Consider the following 23,264-nt stretch of genomic DNA (forward strand, 5'->3'; position numbering starts at 1 on the left):
TCAATAACATACGTAAAGAATTTCTAAAGTATCATTCTCTTTTAGTCCCTTTGAAATTTGTAGGGCTCCGTCCCAGTTGATGTGATTGTGGCTTACATCAAGTTCTCTCAGGTACTTGTTGCCTCTCAACGCGTCGCTCAGAGCCGAACACTCCTCAACACCGATACCATTCCAAGACATGTTGATTGATGTGAGGCAGTAATTTTTCTTTAAATCATATTTTAAAAAATTCATTCTACTTTAAAAGCTCAAGCTATTAAGTAAACAAAACCGTTAAAAATTTGTCTAAAAATTTAATTAAAAGTGTTATGATTTATTTTTCTTAAAAGTAAGACATATTATGATGTCAATGTGATAAAATGTGTGTTGTTTAATTGTATTGTGTTGAGTGGTTTTTACTCATTTTATTTATTTTTGTTAATTATTTTGTTCTAAAATTTAATTAAATCATTTCAAAGAGGACAAAATTATGAAAATTTTAAAAGTCTGGTTGTAATTTGATTTCTAAAAAGGGTTAACAGTTTCGAAATAAGGAATTTTAATTTATAAATTAAAAATGAAATGTATTTTTGTTCAAAGCATCATGAAATACAATTAGAAAAAAAAACTGATTTATAGTGATAAAAATATAGGTGAATATAAGCTAACAACGTAAATATTCACCAAGACATGCAAATGAACCCCTTCTGTACAATAACGTTTATAAACTTAAACATAAGTGGGAAAAAGGTGCAACATAAATTAATAATTAAATAAAAAATAATTCATAATGATAAAAATGCATTAAATGGAATAAATGCTATTTATACATATGTCTAAAAAAGCGTTAAGATGGAAATAAATGCTAAAATGCAAATACTAAACAAGCTAAGTGTTAAATTAACATTAAATTTTTGATTTGTAGACTAAAATTAAAATTGAATGTTATAAGCCCACCGACCTTAAAGCCGTGGAACAAAATGGCTGCTTCTCGTTTGCTGAACTGATTCCAACTTAGGTCGAGATATTCGATGGAGTTGTTGGAACCTTCATACGAAGAATATTTCGTGAATAAATGTTTTCAACATGCTTACTTGTAATTAGTGTTATGTAAAGTTACATTTACATGTCAAGTTTATACGAAAAATTAAAAAAATAATTTGATCGAACCGAAGGCTTGACTAAACATAGATGCACTGTTCTGAGAGAAGCAGTTGTGGCTGACGTTCAAGTTGATTATTTTCTCATTTTTCTTGAATTGTTACGTTTTTATGGTTTTATGTTCCTCTTAAGTTCATCACATTACATATATAAGTTAATTGTTAATTTTAGCAATTTAAAATAATTTATTTTGTTGTTCTCAACATAGTACAAAAAGCCAAACTTCGATAGCGTTAGCAAGTCCTTCTGCGTCATAATCGCTGAATTCATTATCTATTTATTATCATTATTAATTAATTATCTATGTTCGTTCACAAAATTTAACTATTCTTTCCATTAGATCAAAAAATTATTACAATAAGCAGCGTAAGTTTACTATATTAACATGAAAAATAACGAACAAGAAATGTTTAGGTTGATGATGGTGCTGTTGCTTAGAATGAGTCTCGACAACGCAATGGTCCTATGTTTCCGGCCATATTGTGCGACAGGTTCTTTGTGTTTGTTTCAATGTTTTTAACGCGACATACGCATGTAGAATATTTGTACCAAATATTTATTATTTTTCTTTTTATTATTATTATTGAAAAAATGAATAGATGATTGCTTATTTAGAAATTAATTCCATAATTTAAAACAGTTTACCACAGTTGTAATTGTTTTGTTCTTGGTTAACATTTGACAAATATATGTGATTCCTTCTCCTTCCAAACCATTTTCTTCTAAATCTAACGTCTCAACCATTTTGTTATGCTGAAAAGAAATAAAAACTGAGGTTATAAGAGACAACGCCAGATACAGAAGCTGAAGGTGGGAAAATTCATGAACGCAACAAATAAAACGAATATTATAAACTTAATCTTTAGAGGTTTAGAATATAAAATAAATACGGATAACTTTTTGTTCATCGAGCAGAGAAACATTTAAATAAATAAATTACAATAAACGGGATCCTCCTACCAAAACAGTTTAAATTTTCAGGAACACTGAGACTTGTGTAACATACATTTTTTTGGTTATTTAATTATTAGTTAAAAATAACCAGCAAAGCAGTGGCAAGTGCTTTCGCTCCATTAGGGCCAATGTTTCTGTGTTTGAGATGAAGAGATGTTGTTTTTAGGCCCGTCAAAATGCAGCTTGCAGGCGTGGTCTTCACCAGTTGGCAAGTTTTTCTATAAGTGTCTTGTCCATATTCATCCGGCTGCTTTTCTTCTATATCATGTTAACAAAAAGAGTAACGCTTAAAAATATCGATTTGAGTTATTATCTTCACAGACAGATTACTTTCTAAAGAAATGCTAGTCGAACTTATGATTTGAACGTCAAGCATTTTTGTGTGTCTTAATGATGTTAATAAACTTTAGGTTAAGTTGCAAAAGTAATCGGATAAATATATATATACATTTTCATGTATGTGTGTGAGCGTGTGTGTAATTGTGTATTCTTAGGTGTGATGATTATTTACATATGCGTGTGTACTTTCAAGACTGAGACCCTGATGCAATAATTGCATTGGGATGTAATTCATTTAGGATTTTAACCTTTATACTGGGATGGCTTTTAAAAAAAACAAAAAATCTATCAAATTAATAAGCTCAGTCAAAAAAGGCGTGCCTGAGTTCTACTATGATGATAACTGTCTATAATATATTATATATATATATTGTATATAAGCATACATTATATATATAAAATAGACATATAGTAAATTGTATGTATATACATGATATAAAATGTGAAATTATTAGCTGTCATGAATGTTGTATGGGAGACTAAACAACTTAGATACGAACCAATAACACGTTCACCCGAAGCGTTCATTGTTTCAACACTTTCCATCAATCTAATTCTAACACCTAACAAGTATGAAACTATTGAGAATATAATAAGACCAGCTGATTAATTCAGTTAGAAATGCAGAGAATAGTTATTTACATTTTCAAGATTAAATTATTATATACCTATATATGAATATGTATGTATGCTAATATGCTTATATTATATACTATTTGTTTTTTCTTACTAAAAAATAAAAGTAAACAATGAAAGGATTAATAATATATTTAAAATGTATTTTGAATTTAGTTAATAATGTTAACTTAACTTAACAGTTAAAAAGTATAGATAACTTTTTAATAGTTAAAAAATATAAAACAGCAACGTCAGTTAATTCATCAAACGCAAAAGCCACTTGTTTGTATTAAGTTCATATGTATTGTGAATATTAGCACCGGCTAATGTTCAATATATTCTGCACTTACTGTGTAAACTGGTTCTATAGAACATGCTATTCATTATATCTGTTGCCATGCCAACTGTAACAGCAAATCCAATCAGTGTTGTGTTAACCACTTACAAAAAGGTAAACTTTTGTAAAACTATTTCCTTACAAATAAAATTAATTATCTAATTTTTAACTACTGACTGTCTAGTGGTTAACTTTGTTAGATTATTCTGTCGAGTTCCCAAGAATCTAAATGAAGCGCTTCAAATCTATAAACCCCGCAGAACGACCTGCATCAACACACATAAGGGAAGGCCTATTTACCAATATACAAAACTTTCTTAAGGGTTGAAGCAGGTATATGCAAAGAACCTCAAATTTTTCAACTTTTAATTATTTTCGGTTTTGTCGATTTTATTTTTTTAAATTTATACCAAATAAAAGTTATTAATTACCACATTGAATAACAATTTAACAAAATTAAAATGTTAACATTTTAAATAAAAGCAATATTTTGAAATTAGTTAAATATACGATCGTAACTTTTGACTCGAGCGATCAAAAATCACCCTCAAAATCCCCTCCGAAAGTAAGCTTCTTTTTTGACCGTTAAAAGTGAACGAAGGCCGTTATATTTATTCTAGTTATGTGTGTACCCATACACCCATGTATCCATATACTCATACACCCATTTATATATACGCCCATATACTGGAACCTTCCTGAATACATACATACACGTAAGCGCTTTCTTATAATACATAGATATTCAATCTTTCGAATTATGTTTGTTCTAATTTTAACGTCATGCTGATGTGTTTCTTCGCATACTTGCTTCATGTTTGCTCACATGTTTGATCGCTTTTATGCTCATACGCTCCCGTATGTTTGCTTAATTTTTTGTCCCCATCTGTCCATTTTTATCTTAAAACTGAAAACTTTTGCCTTTTTTCACAAATGAATGTTAAAAGATATGAAATACTTAATGTAAATTTGTCACAACTTTGGTAATAAATCAAAATTATTTGAGAAACTGAAATATAAAATGTGAATATTAACACTTAGTTTGTTATGACACAATTAAACTTTATGTACATTAAAATTTAAACATAAAAATATTTTAACAAAAGGAAAATATTGAATATGGATAAAAAATAATTTATCGTTGGTTTCAACGTGTTACACAATATTGCTACTCTATGCCTCATTCTTTCTGTTTGATAATCCGTTTACGAAATGATGATGTTCAGATATCATTTCTAAGAACTAAAAACTAATTTTGTCGACGTGCGTTTGCATGCTATTGCTTTATAAAAGTAACTACTGAGTTATCAATAGAGTTTTTTGTAAAAATGAATGTAATATCAAAAGCTGACTGATTAATCAAGACTCATTGAATTATGCTTCATTAAATTGTTAAAATCTTCCAAAATGTTTCTCGACAAAGTGCAAATTGTTTCTACGAGGTTATAATATATAGATAGTAATTTGTACAGTTGGTAATGTATAATATATATATATATATATATATATATATATATATTATATATATTATATATATATATATATATATTGTGGATGCAATCTAAACGTCGATATCAATGCTTACCGAATTACGTTCATCCCGACTGAGCGATTTCTACTTTGCTCGTTCATGTGAATGATTTAAAGATCTAGCAGGAGTGAGAACAGTAACAAATGACGTTAATATGCTGAAAAGTAATCAGAATTTTTTTTAATTATTTTGGCAAATAATATTAAAAAAATAAAAGTTGTTTCGAAAACGTAAAACTCACGATAAGTTAACTTACTGAAAACAACTATTAAATATTTTAGATTATCTGATGTAAGTTACATGTGGTTTTGTTGATCTTGCTATTAATTAAAATATAATTTAAGCTGGTTTTTCTAGCTGGTTGACAACTTTTTATTTGCTTATTCCACAATTTTTTTACTGGTTAGTCAAACTCTACGGTTGAGAATGCAGCGACAATTTGAATTCAAAATTTGTATAGAAATATTTATCATTTAACCTTATCCCTAATACAAAATATTCATTCATTGTCGAAGGCTTCAGTCCAAAAGCACCTCCTAACAGCTAGCTACGTATCTGAAAACAACAAAAAATAACTTTTACATATATTACAGTAATATGTTTAACGATTAAACACGGATAAAAAAAAATACATATGGATTAGATGAATGAGGCGAATTTTATACAAGCTGTAAATTGGATCTGAATTGTAGAATTGTGTGACATAAAACCATTATAAAAAAATTCAATGCAATATAGCTAGTCTAAAAGTTGAAAACAAAATGATATTAATGGGCAAATCATTGAGCGATCCACCTTGTTGCATCTTGTTCCTTCTTGTCATTCAAGTGCGATCGATCGTGCCTCCTTCTTATTAAACATCATAAATACCAGGCCTCTTTGCATACTCAAATCATTCTCGTCTTTCATTTTTCTTGTTTGCAGATACAAATCTTTTAAGATTAATATTGTTGTTTGATCCTTTCCTGACGATGTTTCGTTAAATACAATTGAAATCATTTGTCAGGTAAAATGGATATTCTCAAAATATCGATGACAGCCGTTCAAACACGCAAATTAAAAACATGAATTACACCGTCATAAATCACGCTGAAAATTGAGTGAAGAACAGTTGGATGAATAAAATAATAACCTCCTGACAACGAAAAAGTTTGTGAATTTTTTCATACATTAATTCTAATCTGCTTAATTTCCTTCTAATCTACCTAACTTTTGACACGCAACATCAAACTAAACTCCACTGGCATTTTACAAACAATCTAATTTATGGGTATCATCGTACAATTTTTTTCCTTTTATTAAAAAAAGCAACTATATTATTTTCCGTGCATGTGTGTTTCAAGCTTTTCAGCAAAGCAAACACGATATAAAATTTGGTGTCAACTGCTGACACAAGACATTCAGTAGCCCAAACATCGACAAATGCAAAAATATTTATTTATTTATACTTTTAGCTTACTTTCGTATAATTTTTTAAAGTTTCAAATGAAACAACTTATACCTATGTAATTATATTACATAGAAAGCACAACATGCCTTGATGTTTGAGAACGCTTTATCACCGGAACATATATTGATATTTCGATTGAATAAATAATTTTTTTAAAGTTGTTAGAAGTAATTCATTAGAAATTTTTTAATCTTTCTGTAAAACACGGTTTTAAAATTAAACAGACTGCACAAATAAAATGGCTTGTAAATGTAATGTTGACTTGTAATGTAAATGTAATGTTGACTTGTAATGTAAATACAATGTTGAGTCGTAGATACAATATTGACCGGTAAAACACTACAAAAATAATTATCTCAGACGAATCGTTCATTTGTTCTGCAAATCATTTAGTGCTCCTGGCTTAATGCTGTTGAGCCAGGATGTACTTTATTTATGGCGGGGTGCCACACAAATTTAATTAAATTCTTCACGTTCTTCGGTTCGGTTGAGTGGACGTACGAAAGAAAATAATTTGTTGGCGCTGCATCTCCTGAAAATTTCACAACAAAAAAAAATCCTTTTTAAAAGATTAAATAATTTAAGCTTTCTTTTCTAAGCGGTTTTCCTAGAACTACATATTTTTGTCTTTAATGACGTTTAGCAAAGTTATTGAAAAAGCAAGTTCACTCTTTAAAAAAGAATAATGTAATACTGAAATTACTTCAGTCACATTTTTTTGACTGAAGTTAATGACTACTTCAATATGGAATTGTTGTTGTATTGGAATCAATTGTAGCGTTGATTTCGTGGAAATTCACTCATAACAATAGTTCATTATAAATCTTTATTTTACACTGTTGAATGGCGAATTAGAAAATTTTTAACATTTATGAATGCAATATGGGTGTGTCCCGAATTAAACTGGAATGAAAACGGAACGAAAATATTTTATGATAGAGGAGAACCTCAAATCGTAAATTAGTAGCGCTTCCTCAAATACTCACACGATTCTATATGAAACTGCACATAGCATTTCAGCCTTAAAATCAACGCCTGCTTTTTGTCAATTCATGCTTACAACAACTCAGTGAAGTAGTATTGTTAATTTCAATACATTCAAGTTATCTAAATGCCACTGATGCTTCGTAGGTTAAGTTAGTTTATTCCGTTTATCATGCTCTTTCTGCTTATCTTGCTCAATTTTTCTTGTACTTTTTTCAGTATTCGGAATCGACAATGGGTCTTACAGATATTTATTTGGGATTATTTTAATTCAGCTAAAATTTTATAATCTATAGATTATTTACCAATTTCAATTTTAGTTAGTTACACATTTTAAATAATAAATTTTAAAAATATGACTGATATGAAGGATTAATTGCCAAAAGCTCAAAATCATCGAGTCAACCATGGCCCATTTCAATCCAAACGCCGAAGATGAATTGGTTGGAATTTATTTTTTTAAGCATAAATTTGTGAATGTTTTTGCAGTTTTTATGTTTAAAGTGTGTACAGATAATTACTACAGGTCACTTGAATAGAATGTTTAAATTTATTGAAACAAAAACAGCTAACGGACGAGGAGCGTGTGTATTTGCTGGCTGCCTCTCAGGGAGACATGGCAATCGTACGCCAATCAGTCGTCGGGGAAATTGACGTTGATGAAAAATTGGGATCTTCTGATGATTTGGGAAAAAATGAAAAAGAATTTATTAAATTTGTGAATAACAAAAGAAGCGTAAAGGGTCTTAAGAAAAGAAATCTGGATGTTAATTGCGTTGGTACGTGAGATGCTCCCCTTTATACAATACATGATTTATGATCTATTTCCTTTAACCTGATGCAACTAAATACCATAATATAATCTGCGTTTTGTCATATGCTTATTATATTGTTTGAAGTTTCAATAGTTATAAAACTTATTGCTACGTTGAATCTTTCACGTTTCATTCCAAGCAAGAAACCTTTAAAATTTCCTTCTGCACAGATTATATGGGAAGGAGTGCTCTGCATTTTGCCGTTGATGGAGAAAACATTGAAATGATTGATTTTTTGATGGAGTTTCTCAGTTTGGAACTCATCGACGAAGCACTTCTACACGCTGTCAGCAAGGACCTAGCTAAAATAGTTCGCCAAATAATTGAACACCCAACATACGAATCCAGGAATACCAATTATCCATTGCGCAAATTTCACAACAGTTTCAAAAAATTACATTTAAGAGCAGAAAAAAGTGGCCAATTTTCTCCCGACGTATCTCCCCTTATTTTGGCGGCTCACCGTAATAACCACGAAATTATACAGCTGTTCTTGTCAAAGCAGCAGACAATTGCAAAACCGCATTCCATTTCTTGCCATTGCTGCGATTGCACGGCTAAGCAAAATTGTGACTCATTAAAACGGTCGATATCTCGCTTAAATGCTTACAAAGCCCTCGCAAGTCCTGCTTACATGGCACTTTCCAGCCAGGATCCGATCATGACCACCTTCCAGCTGAGACAGGAAATGAAAAAGTTAGCCCAAGTGGAGAAGGAATTTAAAGTTAGATTTTTGTCTTTCTAGATAATGTTTTGTTTATAATTTTTCTTATTTTTTGATTATAAAACAATAAATTATTGTAATTGAAAAAGCAGGCGTTAAAAATTTGTAAAAATAAGTTTTAATTTCAGAATGAATATATGGGTCTCGTGGAGCAATGTATGAACTTTGCATGTGAGCTGATGGATCTTTGCAGAGGAACGCAAGAAGTTGAGGCCGTCTTAAACGAAGGCTGCGACGACAGGGGCGATCCTCTTATCAGATTGAAGATGGCTGTTGAATATGAAGAAAAAAAGGTCTATGCTTTTTATTTAAGTGGGATAAAAATATTATTATCATTTAGTTTTTTTAGTTAAATTTATTAATTTTTTATTATCTATTTAAGATTTACATTTTTAATTAACAAAATTATTACTGACGGTTATAAAGTTTTATAAAATTAAGACTTTATTAATAACAATTTTATTGCGCTCTCTCTCACCACCTTGATCTGAAAAATAGAGACTAGTACCACCTTTCATGAATATGAAGAAATAAAAATAAATTATTAGTAGTAAATTAGTTTGAAACAATTATTTATACTAATCATTAAAAAATGAAAAATATAAAATTAATTATATAATTTAAATAGAATTATCAATAAAAAATATATATTTAAACCATACTTAACATTTTGTATTATGCATCTTTTAAGCTTAATGTTTTTTCAATTGCAAACATATATACAAAATTAAACGTAATTTATTTAAATAACGTAAACGTTATTTAACAATCAAATTTATTTTAATCTACAAGGTGGTAAACTGATTTAAGAGATCAATTGTCTATTTAGATCTGGTTTATGCAGGTCTCTATGTAATTGTTCTTACCTATATTTATGGCTTATTATAATTACTTTAATCAGCTTTTTCGTGCTATCTTCTCAAATTTGTTGCTTAATTTATGGATTGTGTTGAAAAGGAAAGTGCCATCATTTTAGTGACATCTTCCCTATTCAGTCTCTCAACCTCTGCATGTACAAAGTGAACATCCAACATAAAATATAAAACTACAGTTTGTGGCTCACGCTAACTGCCAGCAACACTTGACGACCATCTGGTACGGTTCTGATATGGGGTTCTTGCAGTCAATGGAAAATTGGAAGAAAGTCATTTTCTTGTGCACGCTGATTCCAATTGTACCTTTTGCGTGTTTGTTGTATATCATATCTCCAAACTCAAGGGTTAGTTAACATCTATTTTCTTTGCTGTAAACTTCCTTCAAAATTTATATTGAAATGTTTTCTGTATGCTTTCGTAGCAATTATTAAAACAAGATGAATATCCAGATTTAACAAGTTGTATAAAATTATGCTCACTTATTCAGTTGAGTAAAATGTTGAGATGCCCAGCGACAAAATTTTTGACGCACACATTGTCTCATGCATGCTTCCTCGTCTTACTGGCTGTGGCGACATTCAGATTAGAGGAACGCAATCCATACAACCTTTCTAACATAACTGATTCGCAATGTTTCAGACACCATCGTGCGACAAACTGGAACAAGTCAAAGTTTATAACGCAAAACAAATGCAACCACAGCAGCAGATACCACCAGACCTTTAGTAAAGCTTTAAGAAATGTGTCTTTCCATTATTTCGTAGACTCTCGACATATGAACCAATCTATGAAAAATCCTGTTATTAACGTTGATGTGAATGGTACTGCACTTTCATTGATTACGATGACAAAAACAACAACAACAACCTCAGTGAAACCGATGTCATCGACAATGGAGCCAAATTTTATTTCAACAAAATTCTCAATGGCTTCGTCAAATTCAATTTCTTATCCATCTAAGCATCAAACACAACAAGTTGAAAGCGAAGACGAACGAAATTATTTCGAGAACATGTTGAAACAATCTTTCAGACCAGCAAACAAACTGCTCACAAACGTACAAATCTGTTTAATGTTCTGGATTTTTGGTAAGGCTTCATTTTCAACGTTAACACACAATCACGTAACAAAAAAAATAATACAAACTCGTGAGTTGAGTAAAAATGTATTACGTATATACTCGTGCAGGTTTGTTATGGATCGAATGCAAACAATTGCACCACCGAGGAATTCGTGTTTACATGTTGGACTATTACAACTGGATAGATTTTTTCATATTGTCTCTCTACTTAGGTTCATACGTTTTGCGATTCGCAGTCGACAAGTGGATGAAAGAAGCCGATCACTTTTTTAATGGCACGACGAAAGCGAGGGAAGCTCTCAACAGACACGACTGCAAACGTTTCCATCAGATCAAAAAAGAAATATACGAAGGAAATAAAACTTCAATGAGTTACTTCATGAAAGCTTGTAAGTTATATTCGTTTCTATGTATCTACGCTGATGTATACCTATACATGTATGTATGTAGGTAGGTAGTTATGTATGTGTTTATATAGCGCACCTTAATGCATGCGAATAATTCAAAATCTTATTTTAAGAAGTAGAAATCGTTAATAATGATGCACTTGCACATTTATTTATTCTGTTTCAAACTTGATAATGTTCTTTTGTAATCTCCATCCCCTTTATCTAGATCAGAAAGCTGAAAAAATTTCGCGATTTAAATAAAAGTCTTGAAATTTTTTTTAAACAAGTGAGGTTATTGCATATCATGCTGGCATCGCCCTATCCTATATTTTTTCCATTAAAAACTTTATAGGAAGAAAAGCAGCATTAATTTAAGTGGGCTCATTACATTTGATTAAGTGAACACTCTGTCAGCAGAAAAATATCATCGATGGAGATTGTATGATGAGCATACTTCAAAGTAAAGGTTCGAGTCAATTGGTAAAATTTGACTCCTATGCGTAATGCAATGTTTTAATATGACAAAATTTAGAAAAAAAATTACGCAATTTGTGAAATTGAATAAAATTAGTTAATTCGAAAAGCAACAAATAATTCAAAATGTAGTCGACATTTACTAATGATTATTAGCAGTATCTTGTGGAAATGAAGGCATGGATTTGGTAACATGTCTAGGATCCGCTAAAGACTTGACCCGGTCCTTTACATAAATACAATTCTATTTTGAAAATTTAAACGTTGATAATTCCATATTATTTTGGAGCATTTTGGGTCTAATGCCAGTTTAAACAATGTTTGAATTTGACGATTTAAAACAATGAAACATTTACAAACCATTTGATCCCAAATAATTATATTTTTCAACTAGACTTTAAAGAAATCCCTTAAATATTCTAGACAATTTACTTTATTGTTATAGTATTGTAGATGCATTATGAAACATGATGTTGACAATGCCAATGCAGCTCGTTTTGATTGGAGGCCAGATGATCCTGAAATAGTGTCGGACGTTTTATTTGCAGCTGCAAACGTGCTCAGCATAGCACGGACAACATCCATGATGCCTGCCTTCGAAGTCCTAGGACCTCTTCAAATTTCTTTGGGAAGAATGCTGGGAGACATTTCAAGGTTCCTTGTTCTTTTCACGCTGGTATGTTTTATCTATCGGAACATTTTTATACATTTGTGTGTTTAATTTATCGAAACATTTTCATACATTTTGAAAACTTTCAACCCAAAGAAATTAGATAGTTTATATGGGAATTTCATGAAATAATTGGCAAAATTAACTAAAAATGATGAGACGATTATATAAATATATAAATATATATATATATATATATATATATATATATATATATATATATATATTACTCATTTGTTTATTTATTTATCCGTTTATTTATTCATTCAAATTTCTATTATACACTCAGTGTAATATTAAAACTAGTTTTATAAACCTTGAAGCTTTTTTAATTGTTTCTATTTGAACGTTACAATCGCCAAAATTGTTTGGTTTATTAATGATTCATCTGACAGTGATATTTATCTTTATGCCATTCGATGTATTACAATATTTGCTCACGAAAATCTATCAAACTTTATCATAATGCGACACGCTGAACGTCAGCTCAGCAATAAAGCAAAGCAAATAATGCCAATGCTGGCACTTACCAAGATAAACACGTGCTCCACACACACACCATGCCTCGCCTGATATTTATCTCTCTTGCTTCTCAGTAAATTGCATATTTACACGGGATAGATTACTATGGGTACATATTAAATGAAAAAAATACAGTAGGCTACATGCTCTGTAGAAACCACATGCACGCTTCGTTTAACTTCACTGCGATTGTTGCATATTTATGGCGGCTGCCTTCGCTTACGCTTTCTATATTAGGATCGTTGCACATTGTATTTAAAAAAACATAAATATACATATATATATATATATATATAATATATATTGTTATTGTATATATATATATATATATATATATATATATTGATACCAGTAATAACATGCAAAAAACAGAAATTGAAACAACTGCAATAAAACTAAAAAACTGAAATAAACAACGCCAAATATGTATGTATTTGTATGTTATTACTGTGATTAATTTTGTTTCTGTTTAAGGGGTCCCCAACAAGTTTATATATATATATATATATATATATATATATTTATTGATATTTATTATTTATTATATATATTTATATATATATATATATATATATATATACAAATATATATACACACAAACACTCACATCGAAATAAAAAGTGAAAGTTCTGGCGTGCCTAAAATAAAGATATTAAGAAAAATATTGATCAAAAACAAGTTGAAAATAGAGTTTTCAAAAATACCCAGTGGAGACGAATTTTTACAGTAGTTGCTAAACTATTCCAAAAACATATAGAAAACGACGAAGTTGATATTATGAAAAAATCAGTTCTTGGCTTATGTAAATACAAATTATATAAATGAGATTTAGGACTCTGACTACAAACAAATAAACAATAAGATAAATAAGGCAAAACAAGAAAATTTTATTAAGTTTGAAAATGAAATTTAAATCTTAACCGATTAATTATTACCAAAGTATATATTGAAAATGAAAAGGTGCTATTTGCATTCATGGTTGGCCTGCATAACCTCTACTGGTACTACGGTTTCCAGACATATGTCGGCAAGGAGGGAGACAACAAAATCCACTACTCCACTGTCGCATTTCAAGGGTTAGTCTCATGTTGTGTGTGTAAATAAATAAACTGCTTGATCAAAATGGAAACATTATTTTCAATGTAAATAATTCATGTAAAATATTTCATTCAAATAACATAATGCATGCTTGTATTAAGTCAAAAAATAATGCAAACATGTACACTTCACAACTTGATTCAAAATGTTACGAATTGAAGCTACTAAGCGGCAAACGTTTGAAATGTCTTGAGAAATTGTTGGTAACAGCAAACAATATTTGTCAGCAGCGAAATTTTCGATTTTTTCTACAAAAAATGCTCATGCTCGTACACGTCTTTCAAATAAACCCGATGAGATTTTTAATTTTAATTTATTTTGTTATGATCCTTTTTGAGGAAGTCTAGAAAAATTTGATTGTTAATTTGAAACTTTCATTCACTGAAAAGCGCCAAAATTATCTTAGCTTATGCTAATAATCATATTAAAATTTGTGTTTTTCAAGTTTCCTTAACTGTAAAATATTGAAAAGTTTAGCATAAACATATGTTTAATACTTTTGTTTAAAACGTTTAAGACTTTGAAACATGTTCCCGTTCAACTCTTTATTGAATTTTTCATAACTGTAATATAATAAATACTTGTCGAATCGCAAATCCTAACCATTAAAACTAACGATCTTCAAAAAATAAATAAAATGAACAGCACAGACTAACGAAGTAATTTGTGGGGTTATATAAGAAAAAACTGCCAGGTATTTGGGCTGCTGATGAGTCCAGCCTTTCTGAACGAATACTATTCTTTCCTTCTTTTCACTCCTATGCACTGCTTTTCCTGTTTTGGTTTTCTTTAACATTAGCGCAACTGCAACATGCTGCATCTCTTTAGACATTATACTTTTACAATATTCAAGTACATTTTCAACAGTGTCGGATGAAATGTTGTGATGGTGTGAGAAAATTGTCAGTTGGTCTCTTCAACCGTGATGGTACAAAATATTAATTACACGTGTTAAATATTCTGTATTATTTTGCCTCACCTACTTCAGCTTAAACTTAAATTACTCCTGTGCTAAACGTTTAAACTGTAGCTTCTCAGTAGCCACACCAATTATTAAGAATACTTTTAGAACGTTTTACTTTTATAATTGCAAAATCACAATTTTGCTGCCTTTGTCACTCCAAAAATGAAAGAAAAATATGTAGCAGTCGTTGACAACTTTCACTTCATTGAAGGATTTTGAGGGAACACTTCCGCTGCTGGGGGAAGTGTAAGCAACAAACAAAGGCAGTGTAGATTTTGAAAATCCATTCTCCAAACATATCAGAAGCAACTAATTAAGCAAACATTTAATTGACTTTTTTTCAAGTCAGTTTTTGGCAGTTGAAGTTGCATACGAAAATTGAATTAGAGATTTATACAATGTCAATCCGTCTAAAAGAGCTGTCCAGATTCTTATGCGTTGTTAATAAAATATGTATGAAAAAAGCAGTGCTAACAAATTAAATAACCTTAATAATTTAACTAAATGACCTTAATGTACTTCAACCAAGTGTTTTTTTACCGTGATGCATTTCCAAAGTTAAACATCAGCATCTAATGCTTAGTGGCATTAATCAAAAAACCCACTCTATACAGGCTTCCGAGAACATTGCAGAGTTTGTTTTGGTCAATGTTCGGGCTGGTTCCAGTGGAAAGCGTCGAAGTGAAGTATCCTGGCAAGTGGGAGAGTAGTGAGTACCACAACAACTTTCCTGGAGGCAACCACACGACGTCACTGGTCGAACAAGTTGGAATGTATCTTTTCGCACTTTACCACGTGACTGTCATCATCGTCCTCACCAACATGCTCATTGCTATGATGAGTCATTCATTCGAAGCTATCCAGGTGTGTGTTTGTGTGTGTAGGTGTGTGTATATATGTGTGTATATATGTGTGTATGACGTGAAACACAGTGTTAATCAAAATCAAGTGCGTCATGTTTGAATAATTTTTTAAACGAAATAAAATTCTCAAATAAATTTTTACGACTGTATTTTAAATCTTCAAACCAACACCAAATGAATAAAATTTAAAAAATTAGGGTGATTGTGATGTGGAATGGAAATTTGCTCGAACTAAACTCTGGATGAACTACATTGACCATGGTAGCACTCTACCCGTGCCATTCAATGTTGTCCCTACTATTAAGACTCTAAAATATTTCATCGGCTGGAGCAGCAGGATAAAAGCCTACCTCTTGGATTACCGCTGTCGCAAGAAGAAAAATCTGGAGGTTGTTAATTTACAAACAAATAAATTTTTAATTCCCCAAATACTCTCTTGTGTATTTTTTTTTACATTATTTAAGGAAGGATTAGTGCATGGTTATATTTCTAATTGCTGGCTTCATCGTCAATTTTAACCGTCCTTGTTTGTTGGCCGGTTTTGTTTTCTCAAACTTTCGCTCTAAACCTCGTTTAAACCCCTCCTCCTAGTAGGACCTTATATAGCCTTTACGGTAGATTTTTACAATCACAAGATTATAAATATAGCAAAGATAACGAGGGTAACTAATAATCAAGATAAGAAATAATATAGCGTAATTTGACCATTGCAGTAGCAATATATATCTACATAGATACATACATATGTATATAACGATATATTTTTAAATATAATTGAAATCTAATGTGTGTGTGTGTGTGTGTGTGTGTGTGTGTGTGTGTGTGTGTGTGTGTGTGGTGTGTGTGTGTAATATGCATGTAAGTATGTAACAATTGGATAGCCGCTCAGACTTCATTGAATGCCTCACTATAAAATGTTGGTCAATTTTGTTAATGTTTTTTGGCCGTGCTGTTTGTGTACGTATGTATGTGTATGTTAGTGTATGAGTTATTGCTTATGTGAGTGTACGTTTGTATGCTTTGGAAATGACATTAACGCTGGACAATTTGGGTCATTCGGCTTGAAATATTATCATGTGGTTTTGTCACGATCGTTTTATGTTACTGTTCATGAAATTTGTGCATATGCTTCATTCAACAACCACATTAAGTATTGCCATCGTTGTTTTATCATGCTACAGTACAACAATAACGTATATCTTCTTATAAAATCAAATAACTATTTGTCGTATTTTTTCTGATCAACAGTATATAAATAGTATTAACGTTCCAGAAACATAATCTCAAGGTTTGACATCTAGCAGGCAGTTTATTTTTGTGTTATATTGTACCGTTTGAAAATTTATTACAAAAATTCGTAATAAATTGATGCCGGAAGGCTGATATACATACTTTCAAGTGTATTTCAAGATTCAGGTAGCTTATATTCGTTCATATCTGTCGTTCCTTCAAACAAACATGTGCATACGAAACATTTTGCAAAAAACTAGTCGATTTAATTAATAAGAAAAAATTCTTTGGAGTCAATAGAGTAAGAAGACGGGGCTGAGTGAATTAGAAAAATAATAATTTACGTGTTTCAAGTTGTTTTTTGGTTTTTTTTTTAATTGAAAAGTTTATATTTACTTTCTGGTCCCCAGCATAAATTTCACTGCACTGATGGTATTGCTACTATCTGTTCTTCTTCAAGGTTTTCGAAGAAAAGATATGTAGTGTTATTATTTATTTAAATCTATATTAAATGAAACGCTAATCATAAATGTAAAAGTTTATGTGTACAACTGAATATATACTCTCAGTTGTATTGATTATTGCTCATTGGAATGTTGTGTCATTGATTTTTACATTTGCTCAACGTAATTTGATATAAATTAATTTAAATTTTTAATTCAACTATTTCACCGTTCACCTGAAACTATTGCGGTAGATATAAAATCATCGAAAACTTTCAAGGTGGAACGTGTGAACGATTCCTGCACGAGCGACGACGATTCAACAGGCATCTACCTGAATACCTACTCCGACATCCTTCAGAGGCTTGTTAGGAGGTATCTATTTAAGCTTGAAAGAATGAAAGAAGAAAGTAAGAAGTTTCAAATTCCTGCAAAATTTTAAATGATTTTAATAGTATTGCCTATTAGAAATTTTTCGTTATAAACTCATCGAAGCCATATAAATTATTCGTAACAATAAACACACACACAGAACACACATATCACATATATATATATATATATAATTATATAAACTTTATATATTTCAGCTTTGATCAGTTTCTGGTTCAATTTTTCAATATTTCGTATCGTATTTTTTCATAATTTTTTAACTTATTTATATAGAAAACAAAGAATTTAACAACTTTTTTTATTCATTTTATCTTATACACCGACTATGTAGATATTTTCAGCACTGAAATGCACTGTAACTGTGGTTTTGGATATATTAGTATTATTTCTTACATTCATTACTTTTGGAGTAATTGAATGTATTTTAAATTAAATTTTTCAAATTATGAACCAATTTGTTTAATAAATCTTAAAATTCTTTTACTATTTTCTCCATCAATATCTTTACAAGTTTACAAACTGTAATTTGTTTCACAATTTCATCTATATTTTTACATTTTATTATATTTTCAATTCTATAACATCTCTCTGTCTTTGCGAATAAATAATGCTACTGAATTCGTATTTTCATCTGTCTAGCATTAAAATATATTTCTTTTCTTGATTGGCTTCTTCATCAACATGTCATTTCGTTAGTTCTGTGTTGAATATAATTTGATCTTCTCAATGCAAAACATAAATTATTTAGACATGAATTCTTTTTAAAGGTGAGAAGGATTTGATATTCTTCGGTAATACCCATTTACTTCCGGAATTAATAATTGTTTTCTAAATTTGCATTTTATTCTTTTAACTCAATTTCATTTTTCCGATATTTTCAATGTTTTTTCAACTTGTCTTATCTTTAACCATTCATGTTTTTTCCAGGTGACTCTGTCCTGCGTCTTTCTCAACAACTCTCCCATTTTAAAATCCCTCCAGTCTTCTATGTCATCGATCCATCTTCTTCTTTGCCTTCCTCTTCGTTTTGATTTGGACAGCGTCCCTTGTATTATATCTTTTTCATTGCTTTAGTGTTTCCCGAAGATGTGACCAAAGTAGCCTAATTTTTTTTTTACTTCAGGCAGTAATTTTTGTTGTATTTCAGTCGTTTTTAGGACCCATTAATTCGTTTTTCTGTTTTTCCATGACACCTTTAGTATTTTTCTTAAACATTCATATCAAAAACTTCAATTTTTCTTTCATCTTCTCTTTCAGTGTCCAACCTTCCGAGCCAAGGATTGCCATTGGCCATACCAACGGGCGCAACATATTTTCAACTAAAAATCTGCATATATATATTATTATATTTTGTTTAAAAATTTCCATATTTTATGATCCCATTGAATAAACAAGCTTATTATTGTTGTCTGATAGATATGAAATATATTAAAACTGCCCTTATATAAATAATACATAAATAAATGTTCACTTTATATATTTTATTAGACAAAGAAGTTTCGGCAGTGATCTGTGATCCAGTGTCTCAGTTCACAAATGAGGCATACACGGGACAGCTCAAAGACCCAGGTGGTTACAGTTATATTACTCTACACAAATTCCAGATCTGAAGTGCAATCAATCAATCATTCAACCATATAAACAATCAATCAACTACATTTGCGAATGCATGCGGGCAAACAGTGTATCATAATCTTTAAGCAGGTTATCTCTGTACAACGCAGGGCCAAGTTTTCTAACCATTCAATGCAATAATGTAAAATAAATATGAGCGGTACGATAACAGAACTATCAAACTATCAAGCCATTCGTATTTTTTATCATTTTCAGGTTGTTGTCAGCTTCTTTCTTCTTTTCTTCATTGTCAGATTTTCCATGATTTTAAATATTCTGTATTATTTGCTTTTTATCATTTTTATTTAACAACGATTATTTTCTCATCAAATATTCCATTGGACAAGTTTTTCTTTTTCGTTTTGATACCTCATAATTACAATCAAATGATTGATTGAACTGTTATTGATATTATTTCAAGTTTTAACAGAGTTATTTAAAACCAAAATAAAGATAAGGACGGACTACTGCCCGGGAACAAAGTTATGCGATTATCATCGTCCACTTCCAAATCGAGTGACAGAGTTACAAACAACGCACCAATCGGTAGAAGGCTTAGCCTCAAACCATCACAAATGCAAAACAAACAAAGGCAAAACAAAACTAGGTCGGTTTTTTCTTGAGTTGTAATATTTTTGTATTTCTCATGCAATCACATTTTTTGAATCTATTGAATCTAAGTAAAAAAGAAGCGCTCTAATATTCTTTCAACGTGTATACATATAATTGTTAAGAAATATCACATATAATTGTTAAGAAATATCGCTGCATTTTCAGCTTTGGTCAGCGCACGGAACAGCAATTACTAGAGAGATACTCAACAGTAACACAAAGATACTGTCGCGCAACAGGAATACATTTCAACTTAAAATTGCAAAGAAAACCCTGTAATAAATATTCAACAAAATGCAGTAACTTTGCTACCGACGAAGATACTACTAATAAAAAGAAATAATGGACCAACGCAAAGTGATCTCTTGTAGCCAATAAAGTGGGAACGCACAGATATAAGTATAAGATACAACCAACAGTAAAAATCTTTTTCTGTATATGATAAAAATAAATAAAAAAATAGTTTAAACTCAAGTTAAAAAACAATGAAAAAATACGATACGAAAACCAAACCATTACTGTTTGTGTTGACAAACTGAACCAGAAACTGATCAAAGCTGAAAATGAAGTGATATTTCTCAACAAATTATCTGCGACTGTCTCAACATTAATTATATATATGTATATAATTTTTGAAAACATTTAATTGGCGCTATATAAGTTTCCTATTGATTGATATATATATATATATATATATATATATATATTAAATATTTATTTGCACAATACCTCTTTGTGCCATATATGCACACCATATGCAGCACAGTAAATGACATATTTATTAATATACCAATTCTTCCAATTTTCAAAAGTCACAAACGCGAAATGTACACATCTGACTTTTTGGTTCAATAATTTGATTCACTTTTTGGTTCCTAACTGTCGGTCAACTATAGGCAAAAAGTTTGATGCAAGAAGTTAGTGAATAGAGAGTTGACAAATAAAAAGTGCATTAAATAATGTATATCATCTCCAATGCTAAACACAAATCAAAAACACAATATCGATTGTTTAAAAGGCAAAACAAGTTAGGTCGATGGCGTCAACTGTACACAAATTCATCCTTCCGAACAAACCAACAAATGCATGTCCACGTCGGATTTGTTCAGCTCGTCACCCTTCCCCAACTAGACTCGGTGCAGAAGATATTAAAAAACTTAGATGTTCGATTTCAGAGGCTTCACGAACGCGCAAAAAATGAGCAAAGAACACGTCAGGACATTAAGCACATCTTAACGGTAAGCATTCCATTTGCTTTGAAGATTAAATTCAACGAAAAACATAACATTTCTTTTCCATTTTTCAAATTCTTTTTTTTCATTTTTTATAATAACCAATCAATCAGGTTATACTAGAGAATCAAAAAGCCGTTAGAAGCTATAACATAGTCTTGCCGTCTTTTAAACGTGAAATTTAAGCATCTGAAAGTTTTACGAAACAAAAAAACGAATAACATTTTAAAAATAGCGAGCAAGAAACATTCCACATTTCAGCCATAAATAAAACTAACGAGTGATGCACAACCAGCCGGTTTGAAATGAAAATCTTCTATTTAGGAGTTGATATTTGATATTTTATTAATAAGTAGAAAACAACATTGTTTAATATGGAATGTACAACTGATTTAATTGTCATTTCTGTGTGCAAGTAATTGTGAAAAATTATTTATGACATAAAAATCAAAAAATATCTCAATTCACATTAAAAAAATTGTTCAAGTGGATGAAGAATTAAATAAATATGAACACGAGAGGAACGTTGAAGAGTAAACCTAAATATTAACTTAATACACGTAGATGTTATTTTGTCTCATTCTTTTCAACTTTCGTCACGAAGTTGTGTAAAAAGCCAAATGCATTGACCAGAGCATCACTGTAAGCCTCATCTTTCGTTGTACCCGTTCCTTTGAATATCATGACCGGATATAACGAAATTTGTAACAAACATTGGTGTTCACCTACAAACATTTGATAAAATATTGTTCGTAAATTTTAAATAACCAATAAGAACCAAATCACAACTGTTTGTGTAATATAGCATAAAAGAATTTCAATGCATAATATTATAATAGAGGAACTGGCTCAACCGTAAATATTTCGTTGATTAAACTCGAGCCAGGCACCAATATTTATTTCAATACATAATATAATGAATATTTATTCATCAACATGTTCCATATGAGATCGTTGCATTGTGACACGAAATCATTTAACATCAACTATTTGTTTCCTTGAAAGAACTGACTTTGACGTGCTTGAAGCAACTGGACCAACGCCAGTCTAGTTAATCATAGCATTGGACATGAAATAAACGAGTTTGAGTGAGAGAATAGATGACTTGATGAAAGCTGCTCATGAAAAAGTTAGTGCGTTCCAATGTCTGAGTCAGGGTGTGTAATACAATGATTGATATAGGATAAAAAATTAAGGAGGATGACCAACTTGCATGCACTAGAACTTCACACGTACAACTTAAATGTAATACATGGGACTTGCAGCTAGAATTGCCAGCTTTATGGAAGCGGGGCGTGGTCGATGTATATTAATAAAGAACAGGAAGGCGGCATTACTTTGAGACAGTATCAGAAATGAGCAACCTGAGAAAGATTGACTAACTTGGAAGTATGTGGCACTGTTACTGGCACGTATGTTTAAAATACTCTTTGATGGGTTGGAGCAAGAAAGGAATGGCGATCTCGGCGTTACCTATATTTTATTTGATACCTTCTTCAGAGTCCAGACACTCGTTCATTTAGACAGGCAACTGAGTCCAGAAGACACAAAATGAGGTTTGAAAATATCGAGGTCACCATGCCTTGGGATGAAGTGGAGGAAGTGGCTTGATTGTGGTGTGAAAACAAGTAAGAAGGAAAAGCTGAAGTATTATTTTCTGGGTTATCATGATGTTGCACACTTTCTAAAGAGAAGAACAGATGCGTGTTAACTTTGAGAGACGATGGAATTTTCATTTTTTCTTTGCATGTTATAAATTATAACAGAAGACATTAAACTGACCCTCAATATCTTGTGAGTGATGTTGGATCATCAAAGGCAAGGCCCACCGCTTATAACTGTGGTTGCGTAAGGAAGGGCGTCCTGTGTAAAAACTAGCCAAATAATAATACTTATGATGACGGAAAAAACA

General features: G+C 30.8%; 2 protein-coding genes across 2 annotated transcripts; one reads left to right on the forward strand and one right to left on the reverse strand.

Annotated features, from left to right (window-relative positions):
* HELRODRAFT_77665 (hypothetical protein) lies at positions 1-1,228 on the reverse strand (the record flags this gene model as incomplete). The annotated part of the gene is made up of 3 exons (XM_009018390.1): positions 1-207; positions 941-1,026; positions 1,150-1,228. Coding segments are annotated over 3 exons (372 nt in total), but the record flags the coding sequence as incomplete, so codon positions are not given.
* Positions 1,229-7,760: 6,532 nt separating this feature from the next.
* HELRODRAFT_191443 (hypothetical protein) lies at positions 7,761-21,801 on the forward strand (the record flags this gene model as incomplete). The annotated part of the gene is made up of 16 exons (XM_009018391.1): positions 7,761-7,796; positions 7,922-8,132; positions 8,339-8,892; positions 9,021-9,185; positions 9,944-10,111; positions 10,189-10,588; positions 10,956-11,237; positions 12,203-12,387; positions 13,864-13,979; positions 15,580-15,829; positions 16,026-16,217; positions 17,782-17,911; positions 19,383-19,463; positions 19,962-20,115; positions 21,139-21,358; positions 21,466-21,801. The coding sequence occupies 16 exons, from the start codon at positions 7,761-7,763 to the stop codon at positions 21,535-21,537; spliced, it is 3,216 nt and encodes a 1,071-aa protein (XP_009016639.1). The 3' UTR covers positions 21,538-21,801.
* Between the last annotated feature and the right edge of the window lie 1,463 nt (positions 21,802-23,264).

Source organism: Helobdella robusta (genome assembly GCF_000326865.2).
Source record: "Helobdella robusta unplaced genomic scaffold HELROscaffold_21, whole genome shotgun sequence".
Lineage (NCBI taxonomy): Eukaryota > Metazoa > Annelida > Clitellata > Rhynchobdellida > Glossiphoniidae > Helobdella > Helobdella robusta.